This window comes from Prunus dulcis, chromosome 2, assembly GCF_902201215.1.
Source record: "Prunus dulcis chromosome 2, ALMONDv2, whole genome shotgun sequence".
NCBI lineage: Eukaryota > Viridiplantae > Streptophyta > Magnoliopsida > Rosales > Rosaceae > Prunus > Prunus dulcis.
The window spans coordinates 9,221,414-9,239,506 of record NC_047651.1 but is presented as its reverse complement, the minus strand read 5'-3'; the positions used below and the strand labels follow the sequence as shown (position 1 = coordinate 9,239,506).

The following is an 18,093-nucleotide window of genomic DNA, read 5'->3' as shown; positions in this document are numbered from 1 at the left end:
AAATTGAATAATGGTTCTCTCTGCTCTGCTCACCTGATTGGTTGAGCATGTTGCTCTGGAAATAATTGCAAAAGTCTGCAAAGCAAGAGTTCAATCAATGGAAGCATGGAAAGAAAGACCATCACAATTAAGTACCTACCTGAACCCCAGTAATCGAAATTCAATTTATATTTTTTTCTTCCAATAAGAAGTTCTTCAAAATTAGAAAATTTCACAGAAATAACAAGGGAGTATATAGTACTTACAGAAGGTTTCACAAGAATGTAGATGACCCCAAAGGAGGCACTTAAGTAGGGTACCTGCATTTTCAAATTTTTCGCGTTACTCTGGAATCATTCTAATTCCTGGTACCAAGGGAAATTCCCCTTTTTCTTTTGCCTACTGAAGTAAAAGCTTAAAATTAACTAAATGCAAAATTATAATAATAATATTATTATTATTAATTAAGAGAATGGAGGTGAATCTTGGGCATCTTTCTTGACAAGGTTATTTTCAAGTATGCCTACCCAAGGGGCCCAAGCCAAGCCATAAAGCAATGCCTGTACAGCAAAAAAGCAACATTAGATTTTCTGTTTTGTTCTCTATCATCTTCCCCTGTTGGGTTTGGGTTGGGGGACAAGCTAAAGATAATGACTTACATAAGCTATAGAGGCCAACAGGGCTGAGCTCAATATCACCTTCTCACCAACCAATGGGTTCACTAAAGGAAGCACCAGTATCTGAAAGGAACTCACCAAAACCAAACATATGTTAAGCAGAAGAATAGCAGAGGATTCAACAGATCTTCCAAAATGTAAAATAGTTAAACACTTACATTAAGTGACACATAATTACAACGAAATTGAAGGGGAAATTTTGAAAGGATAGAACTTCATGAACACTAACAAATCCTTCATCCTCTTTTCTTTTCGGTTAATTCTAAAGGTACGGAAAGAAAAGGTTGAAGAAGAACAGTTAAATATAGTAAGTGCATACTGTTTTTTACTAGTAATGAGATAAATTTAATTTTGTCCCAAATTTTTGTCCACGAACACTAGAATGAACTTAATAAGGGAACAATCTAAGTCTTCATTTTCGGAAATACGAAAAGAAACTGGGAGCAAGTAACAGGAATTTGGAAAAAGAGAAGTTTTAGAAAAGAATATACCTGAGAGAAAATTGAACCTATTCCCACCATCATCAGGATCTCTGAGAATTGATTCTTGTCAAAACCAAAAGCTGCTTTCAGATAGTACTGCACAAGTAAAACACATTTTCTTTTAAGTAAATGATTCAATCAGAAAGCAAGTTATGTTGGTATTATTACATACATAAATAAGCTCCAATTGATCATCTGAACTTTTATATTGCTGCTCTTACAAATCTGCAGTTCCGTGTTACTTATATAGCTTAAATTTCGCACAATGCAAACAGAACCTATTTGATAATTATAGGTAAACCCTGTTTTACTCAGTGGCGTTATAGATTTTTTCGTATAATGAATAAGCATCTTGTTTCATTCCAAGGAAAAGGCATGTTTGCTTACATCCTTCTTTTAACAAGACTGTAGTAACTAGGATTATAAGTGCTGGCTTCATTAAGTTTAAGGGGAAAGATACCAGTAACACAGAGCTGATGCCGGACATTCCCAAGTCATAGAAGAAGGAAACCAAAGAAATGCTTCTGAGTGTTGGACTGCAGAGTACAATGCAGCTCTTCAGCAAGACAATCGCAAATTTAACTGTTTTAAATATGCATGAAAGCACAAAGAAATTTTTCTTTTTCATTCAAATAAGGAAAGATTCTAAGAAGATCTAGAAGTAAAACCACTAGAATCCATTACCTTCTAACAACTATTGTTGCAGCATCTCTCATTGATGCATATCGTTTACAGATAATAGTAACTATCTTGGTCAGGCAAGATAAACCTTGGTCACTTTTAGGTGCCCGTTTATTAATTGTCTCAGTCAAAAACATTTGCATATAAACTGGACAAAAGATCAACAGGGCTATTGATACCTGAAACCAAAAGGCTTGTTTAGTACAAGGTTAACTGATAAACATGAACATATCACAGGTTATTGCCTCAACTTACAGAGAAAATGTACTTCTCGGGAAGAAAGCGTGCCAGAACATTCCCCAAGACATGTGATGCAGAAAAAAGACCTGTGATCCAACTAAACACTGCAGCCCTCTTATTCTCAATGACAACATCTGCCTAATAAAGGGGGATGAAAAGTGTGAACTCCTTACGTTTCCTATCCATGGCTATCAACCAGTGAGAATAAACTTACCACATAAGCAACAGCAATGCAGAAAATACTCCCCTGACTTAGAATATATGAAACAGTTCGAATCACATAGTAAGCATACACAAATTCCTTAGATTGATTCCAGGCAAGTAATACTGCAACCAAAACCCATCAGATTATGTATTCAATCAAAATAGCATGGAGATAAAATAAAATAAATTAGGCATGCTAATATATCATATCTTACTTTTTAATGGCTTGGGCAGCAACTTTTAGAAATTACACGCAGAGTTTGTTGCCATCTTTCATTTTAAGGAGGACAGATGCATAACTTCAATTCTATTTTGTTTTTCCAAAAGAAAGGCTTAACAGACCACCTATACCGACAGCATGATAGTTATGTGACTTCACAGAATATTCCTGAATATATTTTTGGACATAACCTACCGAAAGGAAATATGGTTGTTGACACTGTCAAAAGCAGCAGCGGCTTACGTCCACGCTCATCTGCCAGTTGACCTAGAAGTGGAAGCACCACCATCTTGAAAAGTCCAACAACCTACAAGCAAAAAATTTGTCCTAAGATAAACCTTAGCTTTACACAAAAGGAAAGAAACATAAATTGCAGAAAATTCAGAATCCCACTTTATTGTCAATATCATCATAGTTCCCAAGAACAATAGTCATTTAGAGTCATTAAGATGAACATCCTTCCGATGAAACAATCTCCACTTTACTGAAATATCTCATCTCACTACCTCTGGGTGCATACAACATACCATTTTCCTTCTGGACAATGAAATTACACCAAAAGAACCACAATGCTACCCAATGTTCTTACTGTGTTAGTCCCATTCTTTGAGTATTCACAATCTAACCATCCCGACAAAATCTCTATCTCAACTTAGTAAACAGCATTGAGTCATTGACAAGATATTATACAGAGGCAGCAATGTCAGCAATAATCAGAAGTCAGACCATCAGTTTAAAACTTTCAGGAAAATTATTAAGTATACCTATGAAATACACTAGATCAGAAGACCATTGAAGATAATTGTCACTTTACATCATAAAACAATTGTGACAAAAAACATTGCTGATTTCTCAGAGCTGGTTACTTTTTTGTTTCATTTCTGCAGGTAGAGAGACTGGAAATCAATCACCCAAGCGACAAACGTATTAATTATGTTGGGCTGACGGCCAAAACCCAGAATTGCTATTCAAAAGGAGTACAGATACTAAAAATAATGGCAACATATATGTACTGTTTTTACTAGAGTAACATGTATGTTGAAAGTTTAGACATTTGACTTTGTCATACTACTACGTAAATGTTTCTCCAAGAGTAAGGATCAGTAATTTATTTAGGCTTAATTACTCAAGTGCCCTAGAAAGTATGGTCAAATATCCCACATTGCCTCCGGAAGTTAAAATTACCCACCTTGCCCCGGAAGTCGAAGTGACCATACTTTCAAGGGCACAGGTTCAATTAAGCCATTTATTTATTAAACATGCTTCTTCCTCTTTTCTTTTTCTTTCGTAGGGTGAATTATTTATGAAATATCCAAGCTGTTAGCACTAAAATACATCCTCAATCACAGAAATTATACAAGAGGCTCAACTCAAACCTTTCAGTACTGATGAAGATGACTCCAAACAGGAGAAATGAGGACAGTGAATTAATGAAGACAAAACAACCGCATATAACAAAAATAAATAAAATAAAAAAGGGTCCACAGATAATATGAATATCTGTGTATATATTAACATGTGGTCAAAATTATTTATGGGTTTTACCGTTTGTTGAACGCCATTAATATAAATGGCTTGTGAACAAGTTGACTGCGACGGGCAAAGAGCAGCAGCAGTGACATCAACAAGGACCGAGACGGTCATTTCCTCAGCGATCCAGTGGACACACAGTGGGAACAGCAAGTGAAACAGGGGCCTCACCTCTATCAAAACGCTCTCCATCCAACCCATATTAAAATAAATATATAGCTTCCAGAAAAACTATATATATTTAGGTATTTATAGAATGAGAAAGCAGCTAAGCTAGGTGAAGAAGAAGAAGAAGAAGAAGAAGAAGAGAGCAATCTTGGCAGCTATTTATTTGTGACTCGGAAAACGGGGTCTGCTGTGAGCTTGAGAGTGCACATGGTGGCGTGTGGCTTGAGCTTGCTTGCTTGTGTTTTGTGGACACTAGGATGGGATAAGCTAGTGTCATTTTCCCAAAATTTGTACAACTTTTACTTTGTGATAAGAGCAATACTGAGAGGTGGGAAATTCAAACCTACAATCTCAGTAACTGTTGAGACTGCACTTACTAAATTTGGACAAGAGTCCAGGTTATAAAGACTTTGAATTCAAGCTGAGCCACTAATCTAGACTAGAGCATCTATAATTATGTTATCTATTTTTTAGTGAAAATGAAGCTAAAAATATATATAAGATATTTTAAGAGCTCTTTATAAAATTCTAATTCTAATTATCTCTAGTTTAGGGAGTTATAAATACTATGACTCTTTTTTAATTGGTCAATCTCTATTAAAAAATAGTTAGTATCAATTAAATGTTTAAAATACTCATAGAATAAAGCAGCATTAAATTATAGGGAGTCACTAGGAGTGCTTTCTCTCTCCTTGGATTTAAGAGCTCCTAGAGGTCCCTCTATTTTAGGGGGTGGATAGGGAGCATGGTTGGAGTTCTATTTTTTCAATTCCTCCATAAAATTTGTCTAAGAAGGTGGTTTGGGGTTTAGAGAGCCCATTGTGGATGCTCTTAGGGCTCGTTTAGTTCACAGAACGAATTTGAGGGGATATCACTTCCCAGGTTTGATAATGCTAGGAAAATAACTTGGAGATTTCACTTTATTTCATTTCCCATATTTGTTTTGAGTATGAATGGAAAACAAAGTTTGTATAATTTTTCAATTATACCCATAGTAAATCAAATAAAAAAAGAGTGTATTTAATGATATATTGTAATTCTAAATTGTTAATGGGGACGAAATGGTCATGAAAAATGTGCATTGAATGTTGGCTCATTTTCTAAAACTTTTCCACAATGAGGAAAAACAAGACCCAAGTTGGGAGGAGGACTTCACTTTCCCACCTACTGGTTGCCTGGACTTACCAAACATGGAAAAACAATTGATTTCTTATCCCCAAGCCTCCTCCCATGAAACAAACAGGGCCTAGGGTTTAGTTTTCCAGTTTTCCTTTCCATTGAAATTTCTAAGCTAAATCTTAAGTTTAAAGTTCTAAAACATTGATTCTGTACCTTAAAATAATAATCCCTAAAATTTATATCCTAAAGTATACTTAATCTTGTACTAATGAACTATTAACAACTGCTAATATACCTTAAAATTAAACAACGAATACGACCAACATTGTCACACCTTGGCCTAACTACCTAGAAACTAGGAAACAGTTGGACAAAATCAACTACAGTCAGCCACCAACCGAAAATTGCGTGTGGCTAAATCGGTGAAAAACGGACAACGTCTTTTTCACATTAGTTTTCTTTCCTATGATTGAAGAAGAAAACAATAGAGTAAATGGCCAATCAAAGAGGAAAAGAAAGAAAAAGATTCACTTTTTTGAATAAAGCAGATGCATCATTTCATGCATATATATATATATATATAAGGAATGCTAAAATAGCAATGGAAAAGGAGTGGATCACAAAGACAATATCCAAAACAAATTGCATACATTTGAGAGAAAAAGAGGCAAATACACATCACCAACAAGGCCCCCACACACACAGTCAGCCACCACTCTCTCTCTCTCTCCCACAAAATTTTCATTCGAAAGGCCTTTACAAATCATTCAAGAGAACAGGGCTTCACATTAGGAGAGAGGGACTCGCATATCCCTGGTCGGGTTTATATACACCCCTCTTCTTATAGCACATACAGTGGTGGATACAGATTCAAAAGTCAAAGGTTTAAAAATTCGACGATACGAGTGAATTTCATTAATAAAAATAAAAAGATACACCTAATTGGAGGGACGTAATGAGCCTTATTCTCAAATATGCATCTATATACATAAATAAAAGCTTAACAAAAAAAACAAAAACAAAACAAGTAAATGCAATGCAACACAAAATTAGATTATTTAAATCTAAAACTTTAACCTACAAGGCTTAGAAATCTTAAATTCGTCAATTATCTTTGTATTATTGATACTATTAGCAAATTCTCTTTCAATATGGAGGATCATGCAATCAGCAAGGAATTCATCAACTATGGTGCTGTGAAGTCGATTCTTAATAATTCTCTATGAAAAAGCTAACTCCGTTGTTGCTGTAGAAACATAAAGAGTCAACACCAACTAAATCAACTTGTAAAGCAAATGGTAGTTTTTTTACCAATTTGTTTCCACCAATTGTTGACATAACTGAGGAAGAGTGGTGATTTCCTTAAAACAAAGAAAGCGATGTATATCAATGAAAACACAAACTCAAAGGACATCACAACAATATAGTTACTCTCTACATCGCCCCAATAGGAGATGCATTGCATATATTTATTTTAAGAAAAACCCAATAAGAGAAGATAATTAAATAGGAGAGAATGAGAAGAATACTTGTTGCCTTAGATAGGAGAAGATGTTGCTAAGAGAGAAGTTATTGTCCGCCCAAAGAGAGAAGTTACTGCCAAACCTGCCAAGGAAAATAGGAGTTGGAGACTGTCGGCTATATATATGCAAACCAAAAGGGCTGGCAGCTTATATATCTTGGCTTTGCTTTGATTTGTGGGTTGCTCTTAATTTTTTTTATACGTCTGGGTAGGCATGGGCTTTGTATATTTCACATCATCACATGAGCTAGGTAGGAATAAGTATACAGAGGAATGTATGCACCCGGAAATAGGTAACATTAGTGTTAAGTTCAGTTGTAAGATTCATCTATGACATGTTTGGAGAAAATACCGAAAGCCCCCCTAAATTATGAAAGAAATTTCATCTCACGTAGTATTACTAGTTTAGTCATGTTACAATACGAGTATTTATTTATTAATATTATATCTTAAATCCATGAAATATCGACCATGCCGACAATGTGTCCATCACACCCAAAAGGAAAAGGATTACAAATGCAAGCAACAAAATTACCAAGTAGATGTGATCATGGGCGGCCTTGATGGTGTGCAAGTGGTGTCACCGCACAGACCCCCAATTTTGTAGGTCTTCAAAATTTTCGTATGTGTATATATATATATGAGGTGTGCTTAACATAACTAGTTTTGTTGCCTTTCTATACTTGTTAGGGGTGTTGGTTGATTACCACTTGTGTGATTTAGTGTTTTCTTTTTACAATTCTTTTCAAAATAACAAAAATTTTCCATAAATGGAACCAATAAGAATTGACCCCATGACATCAAACAACTTTATCACACAACACCACTAAGCCACGTATGCCTTCATGGAAGATAGTTGTATTCATTACTTTTATTGGTTTATGGCATCAATTCACGATAAAAAATAATATTTAAAATATTTTTATAGGATAATAATTTTCTCACTCCAATTTTATCCATTTACATTCCTTTTTTAGTTATAAAATGAAGTGTAAGTGGATAAAATTGGAGTGGGGAAATCACCACTCTTTTTATATTAGATGATTTGAGGGTGCTTATTTAAGTTTCGCACAGGATTCTTATTTAAGTTTCGCACAAGGTCCTCAAATTCTCAAAGGCGACCCAACATGTGATGTCAAGTCATCCAAAAACATTCTAAGTATACCTCTACACTCCACAGCCCAGGATTCCTATGGTCCATCTTATTAGTGTTTTGCTCACTCACTCTGCACTATCTCAGGCAGCCAAGCACACGTATCACCATGGCAAAAGAAATAAAAATGCACGTAAGACTTGTAACATGATGAGTGAGATAAATAAATAAAAATGAGTCGTGCTGTATTCATTTTATCCTAGTAAGAGCTCATGGGTAGAACTTGCCTCTAAACACCAGTGTATAAAGGAAGGTTGTTCAAGGGCACTTAAACTACTCTAGGATATTCTATTTTTCCTATGTAGGATTTTGAGTCCCAAACACAACCAAATTTTCGACCAAAAAACAAACGCTTTTGTTGATTAAAAAGGGAAGTTAAAAGTCTATTATTAAAGAAATGGGATTTTAATTGTAGAGTTCCCTGAACTTTACCTCGAGTTTTAATTGAGTCTCAAAATCTTTTTTTTAAAGGCAATTACATCATTCAACTCAAGAAGTAATTGCAATTAGTCCTACTATCACATTCCGTCAATTTAGGCATTTGTTTGAAGGGTAATTCAGAAAATTTACAACTTATGAAATCGTCTTTAAAACACATTTCTAGGTTTTTTTTTTTTTTTTTTGGGGGTCAAAACATTTCTAGTTTTGTCCATATGACCCAGGCCCAATGCTTACACTTGCCAAAAAAGAAAAAAGGAAAACATCACAACCTAACCAAGAAGTTTTTATATTTTATTTTGTTGTTTAACAGCCCTCCCTTCTTAGATCCAAAATCGACCAGTCAACAAATGAGCGACTAAATGATAAATATGAACAAGCAAATAGCATAAACTGTAAGGAGAAGCAGCAATCTGTTCACAAGTATCAGACCAAGGCAAGACCTCCTAAGGAACAAAACACATGCTTCAGCAAAAAATAGCAGATTTGCTTAAAATTTTCAAATCACTCGGTCCCTTGGTCAAGGTATTCATCGCACATATTGGACCGATTTAAAGTCACCGGAATGAATGAAAAACAATTCAATAGTTCATCTCATAACAACAGACCAGTATGGTGCAAAGCAACAATATAGGAAACAAATGAATAACTAGCAGTACAGGGACAATGTGAATATTGGTAGGCTTCTAATGAACAAAAAAAAAATTGAAGTGGTAACAGTAAATCAATCGTCCTTTCCCTTGTTAGACAGTTTTCTTACAAGCTCAAAATTCGTATGACGCAACTACCTACACCAATAACTCCAAATGCTCTACCACTTAATAAATTAACTATAACAACTTTATTTGCTCCTGTACAGGAATTGCACGTCCCAAGTACCTCTTGAGCTCACCATTTATATAATATGCCTGTTTTGCACAGAATTATATGTTTCTATTCCATCTGACTCGTTAGTGCTGCTCCTTCATCATCAGCATCGTGTTCTTGCTCTACACTTTTGACCTGCAAATGCAGAGATCTATGTCAGACACAGACAAATCTGATTTGAATAGAGAGAGAGAGGGAGAGAGGGGGGGCAGAGGGTTGCAATTATTCAAAGACTTGGTTCAGAGTTTCCCATACACTTGTTAGAGTCACTTGGAACATTTTCTTTTTTTTAAAATTTAAATTATACAAAATCGCTTGTACATAAACCTCTGCTCATTTCAAAAGATTAAACTAACCTCCCTCGTCAAATTAAACTTTATATTATAGTTTCCAAAATCCTTAAAAGTGTAAATAAGTTAGTAGTCATATAATACTATTAAAAATATAGTTATTGTGATACAGAAGTCTCAATATGCACTGAATTCTATTTACAAGTCAGAGGTGGTTCTATCCAACATGTACTGAACTTCTTGTTTAATACATAATAGGCCTTGGAGGCAAATGCCATTTCGAATAGAATCAAGGAACATTAGTGAGGCTTCAAGGACTGAAGGACGTCATCTTAAAAATACTCGATGGAAAGGTCCTAAAAGATGAAATTTGTTGGAGACCAAAACCTAAAAAGAAATTAATCAAATAATGGAGAACAACACGAAGCTGTTTCATAAGACAGCAAATGGAAGTTTAAAAAAAAATTTAAAAAAAAAAACTGTGAACAAATTGATGAATTAATTGGAGGATATGCAATACTATTGAGATCGAAGCAGGGAATTGTGAATGAGGTCACTGGCTTCTCTGAGAGTTCAGATTTTACGCGGATGGAATGGATTGTTGTCCAATTGGTCTTGATAGTGCAAACTGGTTGGAAAGGCTGTTTGAAGAGGTTGCTTAGAAGGGTAATGGTCGACCGTTGAAGGGAATAGCCCCTTGAGGATGAGATAAATTTCAGGTGGATGAGATAGATTGTATCCAATTAATCCTCTGAGAGAAAAATGGTTGCAAAGTCCCTTTGAAGAGGATGAAATTAGGGAGGCAACATGCCCACCTTGGAAGGGAACAGACCCCTTGACCAAATGGGTTTTATTTTTATATGGAAATTTTTAGGGGATTATTTGGATATGATTAAAGATAGGAACTTTTTAGGAGTGGGAATGTGAATGCCAGCACCAATGCAGATGACATTATTTTCACTTCGGTGCTGAAAGAGGTTATTTAAACTTGGATAGGTTTTCAAAGTTTTCGGATCCTCTTAGGTCTAAATATAAACACACCAACAAACAGGGCAGCTAACAACATTGGAGGCTCTTTCTAGGAGGTCGAGCTGTGAAATTAGAGCTCAGTCTTTGAAATGTTTGGGCCTCCCCATTCAGCTAACCCATGTTCTTTGAATTTATGGGAACCACTAGTGGGAAAAGTGAGAGCATTTAGATTGGTGGAAGAAAAGATGCCTCCCTAGGGGTGGTAGATTTGTTATACTTCAGTTTACAGTAGCATTCCTAAGTTCCTAACTATTCCATGTATAGAACGCCAAGTAGTGTGGCCAAAGATCGAACGTTATCATACCAACATTACCATACCAACAAAGATGCAAATGCAAAGGCATGCACATTGTTGAAAATGCAAGCAAATGTTTGTTGCTTGTTACCTCAGGTACATAATGCATTAGCATATTTTCAATGCCAGATTTCAGGGTGACTGATGAGCTTGGGCAGCCACTGCATGCTCCTTGCATTCTCAATTTAACTATTCCAGTTTCTCTAAACACAGATTAAAAAAAGAATTAGAAAACAAAAGAAGCAAAGAGATAAAGCCAAGAAGCAGAAATAAAATTTCGGCCTTCTCCAATATTAAATTAAAAAGATTATATTAAATGAAGGAAACTTACGGATCAAATCCCCTATACTCAATGTCGCCACCATCATCTTGCACTGCTGGTCGGATGCGAGTCTCCAACAATTCTTTGATCATTGCAACGATTTCTGAATCATCCTGCAACAGAAACCACCAACTTGGTTGTATATTTGAGATTTATGCACAAAAGAATTGATAAAACAAATACTAAAAAATGGTTAAATATATCCTCCAAAGTTCCAGTTCTAATTTCTGATCTTTCAACTTGACCAGCTTTGTCCATCAGAGCCACATACTTGTATACAGCATGCCTCATCACTGATGTTTCCACAGAAATTTAAAAAGTGAGATCCATTGATGACTCAGCCCATATTTCTCTAATTACACCAAAGAGAATCAAAGGTCTTTGACATTCAGTAAGTGCATATGAAGTTATTGTAGTTAAGCTTAATTCCCTTATCCTTCTACTTGTCAAGCCCTGCACACTCTTTCAGGTTTTCTAGTATATAAGTTATCTGTAAACTTGAGGTGTTATAGCACTCAAATAGGCAGTGGATAGCAGAGTCTTTCATTCTACTTGACAGGCCCTCTTAAGGGTTTTCTAGTATATGAATTATCTAAAAAACTGGCGGTGCCATAGCATCGTGGCAGAGTCAACAAAGATGGAGGTAGGATTGACTACAAGCACCGTTAGTGGATTTGGTAAGGTCAAATATAAAGGATTCTAAAGGCACAATTATGGGGTAAGATAAGGTTATACCACACGAGCATGCTCAAAATATAAGATGTCCGCCTGAATTTGGGGAGAGCTGCCATTCTTAAGTCTAATATAAAACTACTATAATAAAATAAATCACTTGCTTATGGTTACAAAGAGGAATCAAGGCACAGTTACTTATGACGGTGCCTCAAACAAAAGCTACAAGCCTCAAGGTTGCTCCTTGATGCCCTCAAAAGTCTACTACACTACGGTTCTAACAACACTTCACAACCAAAAAAAAAAAAAATGGAAAAAAAAAGTGATTCTAAAACTTCAATAATGCCAAGGAGCTTCCTAACCTAGAATGTTACTCCCACTTGGGGGTGAGTAAACACTAGCATATACAGTCCCTCAAAGCACATACTAATTCTAACAAAATTCTTTCTTATTTAAGAAATTAAATAAAAATATCTTCAAATCAATGGGTATAACACTGATCTGAACACTCTGTCAACAAGTTGGCCCAAAAGTTGTAAAAAGTTCATGGAGATAAATTTCAGGACATACTTCTTGAATAGCAGTGTCCATCGCTGATGCAGTTTTTGAGTCTAGAAAGAGTGACTGCCCAGAAGAATAGAAGTCCATGATTGCTGCAAAGATTTCAGGCTTCAAAAGATCCCAAGAAGCATCTTCTGACTTCGTTACAGTAACAAAATCTGATCCATAAAACACTCGAGTAATTCCTGTATTAAAAGAAACCCGCGTTAGATTTATAGCATCACCAAACAAAACAATGCTGAGCAATTAAGATTTTAGGAGAAAATAAGAAGAAGAAAAACCTAATTAAACCAGAGTGAACAAAGTTCAATGAGTGGAAGAAATTGCAGGAAATTGACCATTCTTATGGGTCATTGGTCTTACTTTACAATTTATGAAGTCAAGTTATCGTACCAACTGAATCATTTACTAAGTGAATTCCAATTCCTACAGGGAAAAATCTTTCTGTACTGTCCACTTGTGGTATCAGCACTTACCCACTTGCTTTTCTCAATTATCAACAGCCTTAGTCCTTAATACCTATCTTCTCCCAACTACCCTAGAAACCTCCCATAATTTCCGTATCTATTGAGCTGCTTTAAACCCTTCAAATCAGACTTGAAACATTCAGACTTTAAACATTCAAACCAACTACTGCCCCTGAAATTCCTACAATCAGAAATTTTTTTTTTCTTTTCGGATAAGTAAACACTTTTGTTCACAAGAACAAACCAGACGTTAAGTTCATGACCTGTGATTATAGTAACAGGCTGTACCAAAATGCAATAAATGGCTCCAGAGGAAAACTCTTCGTGATCCAAAAAGACAAGGTCACTTCAGCACCCGGTTTGAATTCTCTAAACCACAATCGTTTCTTTCCCTCTGTATACACCAGGAAGCCATTTTCCAACAACTACGACACTCCCGGCAAACTCTAACACCCATCTGATCCCACAAGAAGTCCCTCACTGAGTAGCATATAGTCACTCAAGCTTAAAGAAAGCCGGGCAAATAAATTGGAAGATATTCACATCAATTTCTTGATAAACTAAAAAAATGAAAACGGCTAAATACAAATAGGCTTCTAGTGCACTTAATTACAAATGGAAGTGAACACCAAACCTGAAAAGTACATACCTCCACAACTTAACTAAATTTTTCTTCCAAACTCAGCATAATGTCTGAACAGCATAGCATAGCCAAAAATACGAACCATACAGCCCATTTTCAAATAGTAAAGAAACATAATTTACAAATCAAATAGTAACTAGAGTAGCCAACAGCTCAGGACAGATTTCTCCCGCATAACAATTAAAACCATTTTTTGAGGGTTTTAATGATATTTATTTTGATATAAGGTTGCCTTTACACTTATAGGCTTCTAGCCTGCACTGAACTTATTTTCCACTTTTCAGATGTTCTCTTGAAACCAAGCTAAAATAACAACAATATTCAACTACTAGTCAGATTGAAATTAAATCTTATACACCGGAAGTAGAAAAATAAAGGCTCTGCAGTCATAGATAACAAGAAAAAAGTGCTTACTACACTTGAAGTCGATTCAAAGCTAATAGTATTGTATCTTTTCAAGAATTATTAGAGAAGACCAATAAAAAGAGGGCATATTAAAGTTAAAATAATTTGCAGGCATTGTCCTCCTGAAAAGAAAAATTACAACAAGGAAAAGGATAACGCTGCATACTAGAAATGGGAATATCAATCTTACCATCAATTCCATAAAGGGCTTTGGCCAGGGGTGAATTCATGGCCGAACGGGCATTCGGAAAGTCGGCGCTGCCAACTTCCATAACAGGCTTCCCAGGATAAAACATAAGAGATGCAGGGTTGGGTGTGGATTGAGTTTGAATAAACATGCTTCTCTTCTGCCCTGTGGAAAAGCAAGGCCAAACATAAATCCGAAGCTAGTTATAACCTCAACCTCAGGATGGCCAAGCCAAACTACTTTCTTTTTATTAATTTATGTCAAATTTATAAGTGACATGAAATAATACATCCTCCAATTTCCAAATGAAATTAAATCTTAGCTTGCAAAACCCATGATCATTGATAAAATGGAAAATTGAAAATGAAAAATAAAAAACAGAAAACCATTTTCTTTTCATTTCCTTCATTTTCCTAGATATTAGACAAAAAGAATAAAATTTCAATTTCAATTCGACTCCCTTTTCTTTTTTCTCGATATTCCCAGAAACCAAAAGCACTGCAAGTTTAACAAATAAGAAACTAACCACCGAGAAAGCCCCATTTCATAGAAGTGAAAGGAGATTCAGAAGACGAAAAGGGGGAGTTATGGTGACCCAGATACGACGTCGTGGCAGGTGAATAAGCAGATAGGAAATAGGTCCGGCGAGAAATGAATCGGAAGCCATGAAATTGTCCAGAAGCTTCGCATCCTCTGTGAGATGAAAGACTTCGTCCAACCAATCTTCGTAACCCTCTCATCCCAACACTCTCTGCCTCTGCGCGGTGGAGTTCCTGAAAATATATATATTTTTTTTTTTTTCCCTTCCCTCTTTTGGGCTGGAGGATGAAGAAACGCAGCAGAGCAAGGGAGGGACCGCTCGAACGAGCTCTTGTACATCCAGTATTTTCTTTAAAGTCACGTGGGAAGCACGTGGGATTACATGTATTTTCTAAAGGTTTATTTATGGATATGCCCTACGCGTTCAAAATAGTCTCAGATTATCACTTGTTTTTTGAAATGTCTCAATATACCATCCATATTTTCATTAAGTGTCCTACGTCAGCGATTCCATCAGAGCATCTTCAAGGGATATGTCAAATACCAAACATCAAATTTAAATTTGATGCTGATGTGGCAATTTGACATCTTATACAGCTTTACACTCCACCTGATATGTCAAATTAAATTATTATTTTATTACATTTTAGTGTTGATTTATTTTTAATTAAAAAGAAAAGAAAAGAAAAAATAATAAAATATTCATTTGACATCTTACTTTTGGGAAAGCAAGATGTCAAAAATAACATCTCAACCTCCAATCTTCATTCCACATCAGCTTTGACACATCGGTTGGAGTAATGTAATATGTTATTTCTAGCCGTTAAAAGTCTATGTGGCACTTTTGACACATCGGTTGTAGATGCTCTCAGATTTGAAAGAAGTTTCATTAGCTGATGTGGCCCCCACTTCTTTTCAATCTCTTAACAAGGGAAAGGAAGGTTAGTTAGGTTGAGAAAATGGGAAATTTGAGAGAAAAGGGGGAATAAGCAAGAAGTGGAAAAATGATGTTCTTGATGGGTTTGAGCATCCAGAGCCTATTGGATTTGGCAGTGGCAGGGATTTCTCTGATGATCGGTTTGGGAATTTTTGTGTTTATTTTCTATTCTTTCCTCTGCTGCTTTCTTACAAACCGCCAAGGACGTATCTTGATCCTTCACTCAAGGTAAAATTTCCAATTCAGATTTCGTCAGCTACATCAATCTTGTTCTGGGTCTTTATCAAGTCCTTCAATTATGTTGTTAACTTCATCAAGATGAAATCTTTTGCTTGTTTGTCTTTGATTGGCAAATTTGACGCATTTTTCCTTTCAAATGTAGCTCTTACTATGAAGTATTTTTGTTGGATTCAATAAAATTCTCCTCTTTTTTTTGGGTCAGATCATTCTCTTTTGTCCGGTTGAATTTCCCCACTTTTTTTCAACATAAACTTCTTCTCCGAAATTCTCCATTTTCTCAACCTGACTAACTCTTCTTCTTCCTTGTTAAGAGATTGAAAAGAAATGGGAGCCACATTAGCTAATGAAACTTTTCTCAAATCTGACGGAATCGCTTACGTGAGACACTTAATGAAAGTATAGGTGGTATATTGAGACATTTCAAAGAACAAATAGTAATCTAAGACTATTTTGAAAGCACAAGGAGCATATCCATAAATAAGACTTTTCTAAATGTTCTAAAACCAATTTTGAAAAGTTACCGATAAATACCTCTTCTAAAAAAGGATAAATAAATAAATAAAGAACTCAAACATCCAATGAATACTTGTGTAAATCCCCCCTTAAATCGCTTATACTAAAAAAAAGGGAATGCTAGCCACCTTCTCTCTAACTTTCTCTTTTCTCTTTATGACATACGTCACTTTTACTACGCTTAAAACAATGTTATTAATGCATTAGATAAAATATATCTTTTGTTCCCAAATTTACCCTTATTAAATGTATTAACTTTATGTTTCCTTTGATTTACAACTTAACTTAAACAATGTAAATTTAAAAAATAAACATTAAAGTTCAATTAAATAAGGATTAACTGTTGAGATTTATATTAATTATGTTTTCTACAGAATAATTGTTAGTTCCTATTTTATAGGAGTTAGTTGTTTCCTTTCCTAGTCTTTAAGAACCCCTCTAGTTGATGGAGTTTGTTAGACGTGTTTTAGTTGTTCCTCTTTATTTGCTAATTAGTTGTTTGTACACTCCTTTATAAGAAGAGCATGTTTCAGTCAATGTATAATAAGTTCAGTTCAACAATTCTTTTGTCTTCTTATTTTCAAAGCTCTCTTTTAGTTCTCACATTAACTACATAAAAGTACTCAACTTTTTAAATTTTTCACGGGCATACCCAATCTTTCGTAAAATATATAAATTAGTCACTTCGTTAGTCAGACCATTAGTGGAAGCGTTAAGTGATGACGTGGTTGCTCCGATGCGGCTTTTTTTGTTGAGGTGGATACCACGTGGATTAAAAAATAAAGGCTTATTTATGTACATGCCCCTTGTGCTTTCAATTTTGTCTCAGATTACCACTTGTGTTTGAAAACATCTCAAAATACCCCCCCAAACTTTTAAAAACGGTCTCATGTTACCCGTTCCGTCAGTATTATAGACGTTCCGTTACGTGCTTTGAGCCCGACTTCGTTTCAATCTTTAACCTTTGGGAATAAGGGTTTTTCAGTTTTAAGAAAATGGGAAATTGGGTGAGAAGGGGAAATTGGAGAAGAAGGCTTAGGGTTTATGAAAATCTGAGGTGGGCTTCAATTTTGGGAGAATCTAGCGAAGAAATTATGGGTTTATAAAACTCTAAGGTGGAGTTTGAAATTGGGAGATTTTGGAGTAGAAGATTAGGGTTTATGGATCTCTGAGTGGAGTTCGGATTTGGGAAAAGGAGAAGGGGTCGCACGATTTGGGAGAAAATAGGGAAGGGGGATTTCAGATTTGGAGGTTCAGCGAGTTCTTCTCTATGTGAATACTGACTGAATTGAAGAAGAGATGGAAATAGGAGAAGCAAGACATGCCCAATGGTGTCATTATGGGAAGTTAGCACGGATGTAGACTTCTTGGACCAGTTCAAACCCAGGGTGGAGATTTCTAGTTTTGCCCAAAGTCAAAGGTAAGAATGTTTAAGATCAAATTTTCAGTCATTGTTTTGGGCATCACAAATTGATAGAGTTCTTATTGATGAAATTTTCAGTCATTAATGAAATTTTCTCAAATTGAGTACATTTTCAGTCATTGTTCTTAGTTGTTATAGGGAAGTGGAGAAAAAGGATGTAGGTTTTTTCAGCGGTTTGATGTAGAAATGTGTGAGCGTTCAAAGTCTTTGATACCTGGTTTGCTGAGGAAGATTGATAGGGTAGAGAAGGAAAATGCAAAGATTCGAGCAAAGTCAAAAATATTGTGGG

The 18,093-nt window shown here is 35.5% G+C and overlaps 2 protein-coding genes across 2 annotated transcripts; both read right to left on the bottom strand.

Annotated features, from left to right (window-relative positions):
* Positions 1–566: 566 nt before the first annotated feature.
* LOC117619066 (hippocampus abundant transcript-like protein 1) lies at positions 567–4,412 on the bottom strand. The gene is made up of 8 exons (XM_034348889.1): positions 4,029–4,412; positions 2,679–2,790; positions 2,274–2,386; positions 2,075–2,197; positions 1,823–1,998; positions 1,599–1,674; positions 1,148–1,234; positions 567–719 (listed from the first exon to the last, which is right to left on the bottom strand). The coding sequence occupies exons 1-8, from the start codon at positions 4,212–4,214 to the stop codon at positions 621–623; spliced, it is 972 nt and encodes a 323-aa protein (XP_034204780.1). The 5' UTR covers positions 4,215–4,412; the 3' UTR covers positions 567–620.
* Positions 4,413–8,979: 4,567 nt separating this feature from the next.
* LOC117619697 (nifU-like protein 4, mitochondrial) lies at positions 8,980–14,997 on the bottom strand. Its single transcript, XM_034349704.1, has 6 exons — positions 14,678–14,997; positions 14,155–14,316; positions 12,459–12,634; positions 11,226–11,329; positions 10,986–11,097; positions 8,980–9,415 (listed from the first exon to the last, which is right to left on the bottom strand). The coding sequence occupies exons 1-6, from the start codon at positions 14,889–14,891 to the stop codon at positions 9,347–9,349; spliced, it is 837 nt and encodes a 278-aa protein (XP_034205595.1). The 5' UTR covers positions 14,892–14,997; the 3' UTR covers positions 8,980–9,346.
* Between the last annotated feature and the right edge of the window lie 3,096 nt (positions 14,998–18,093).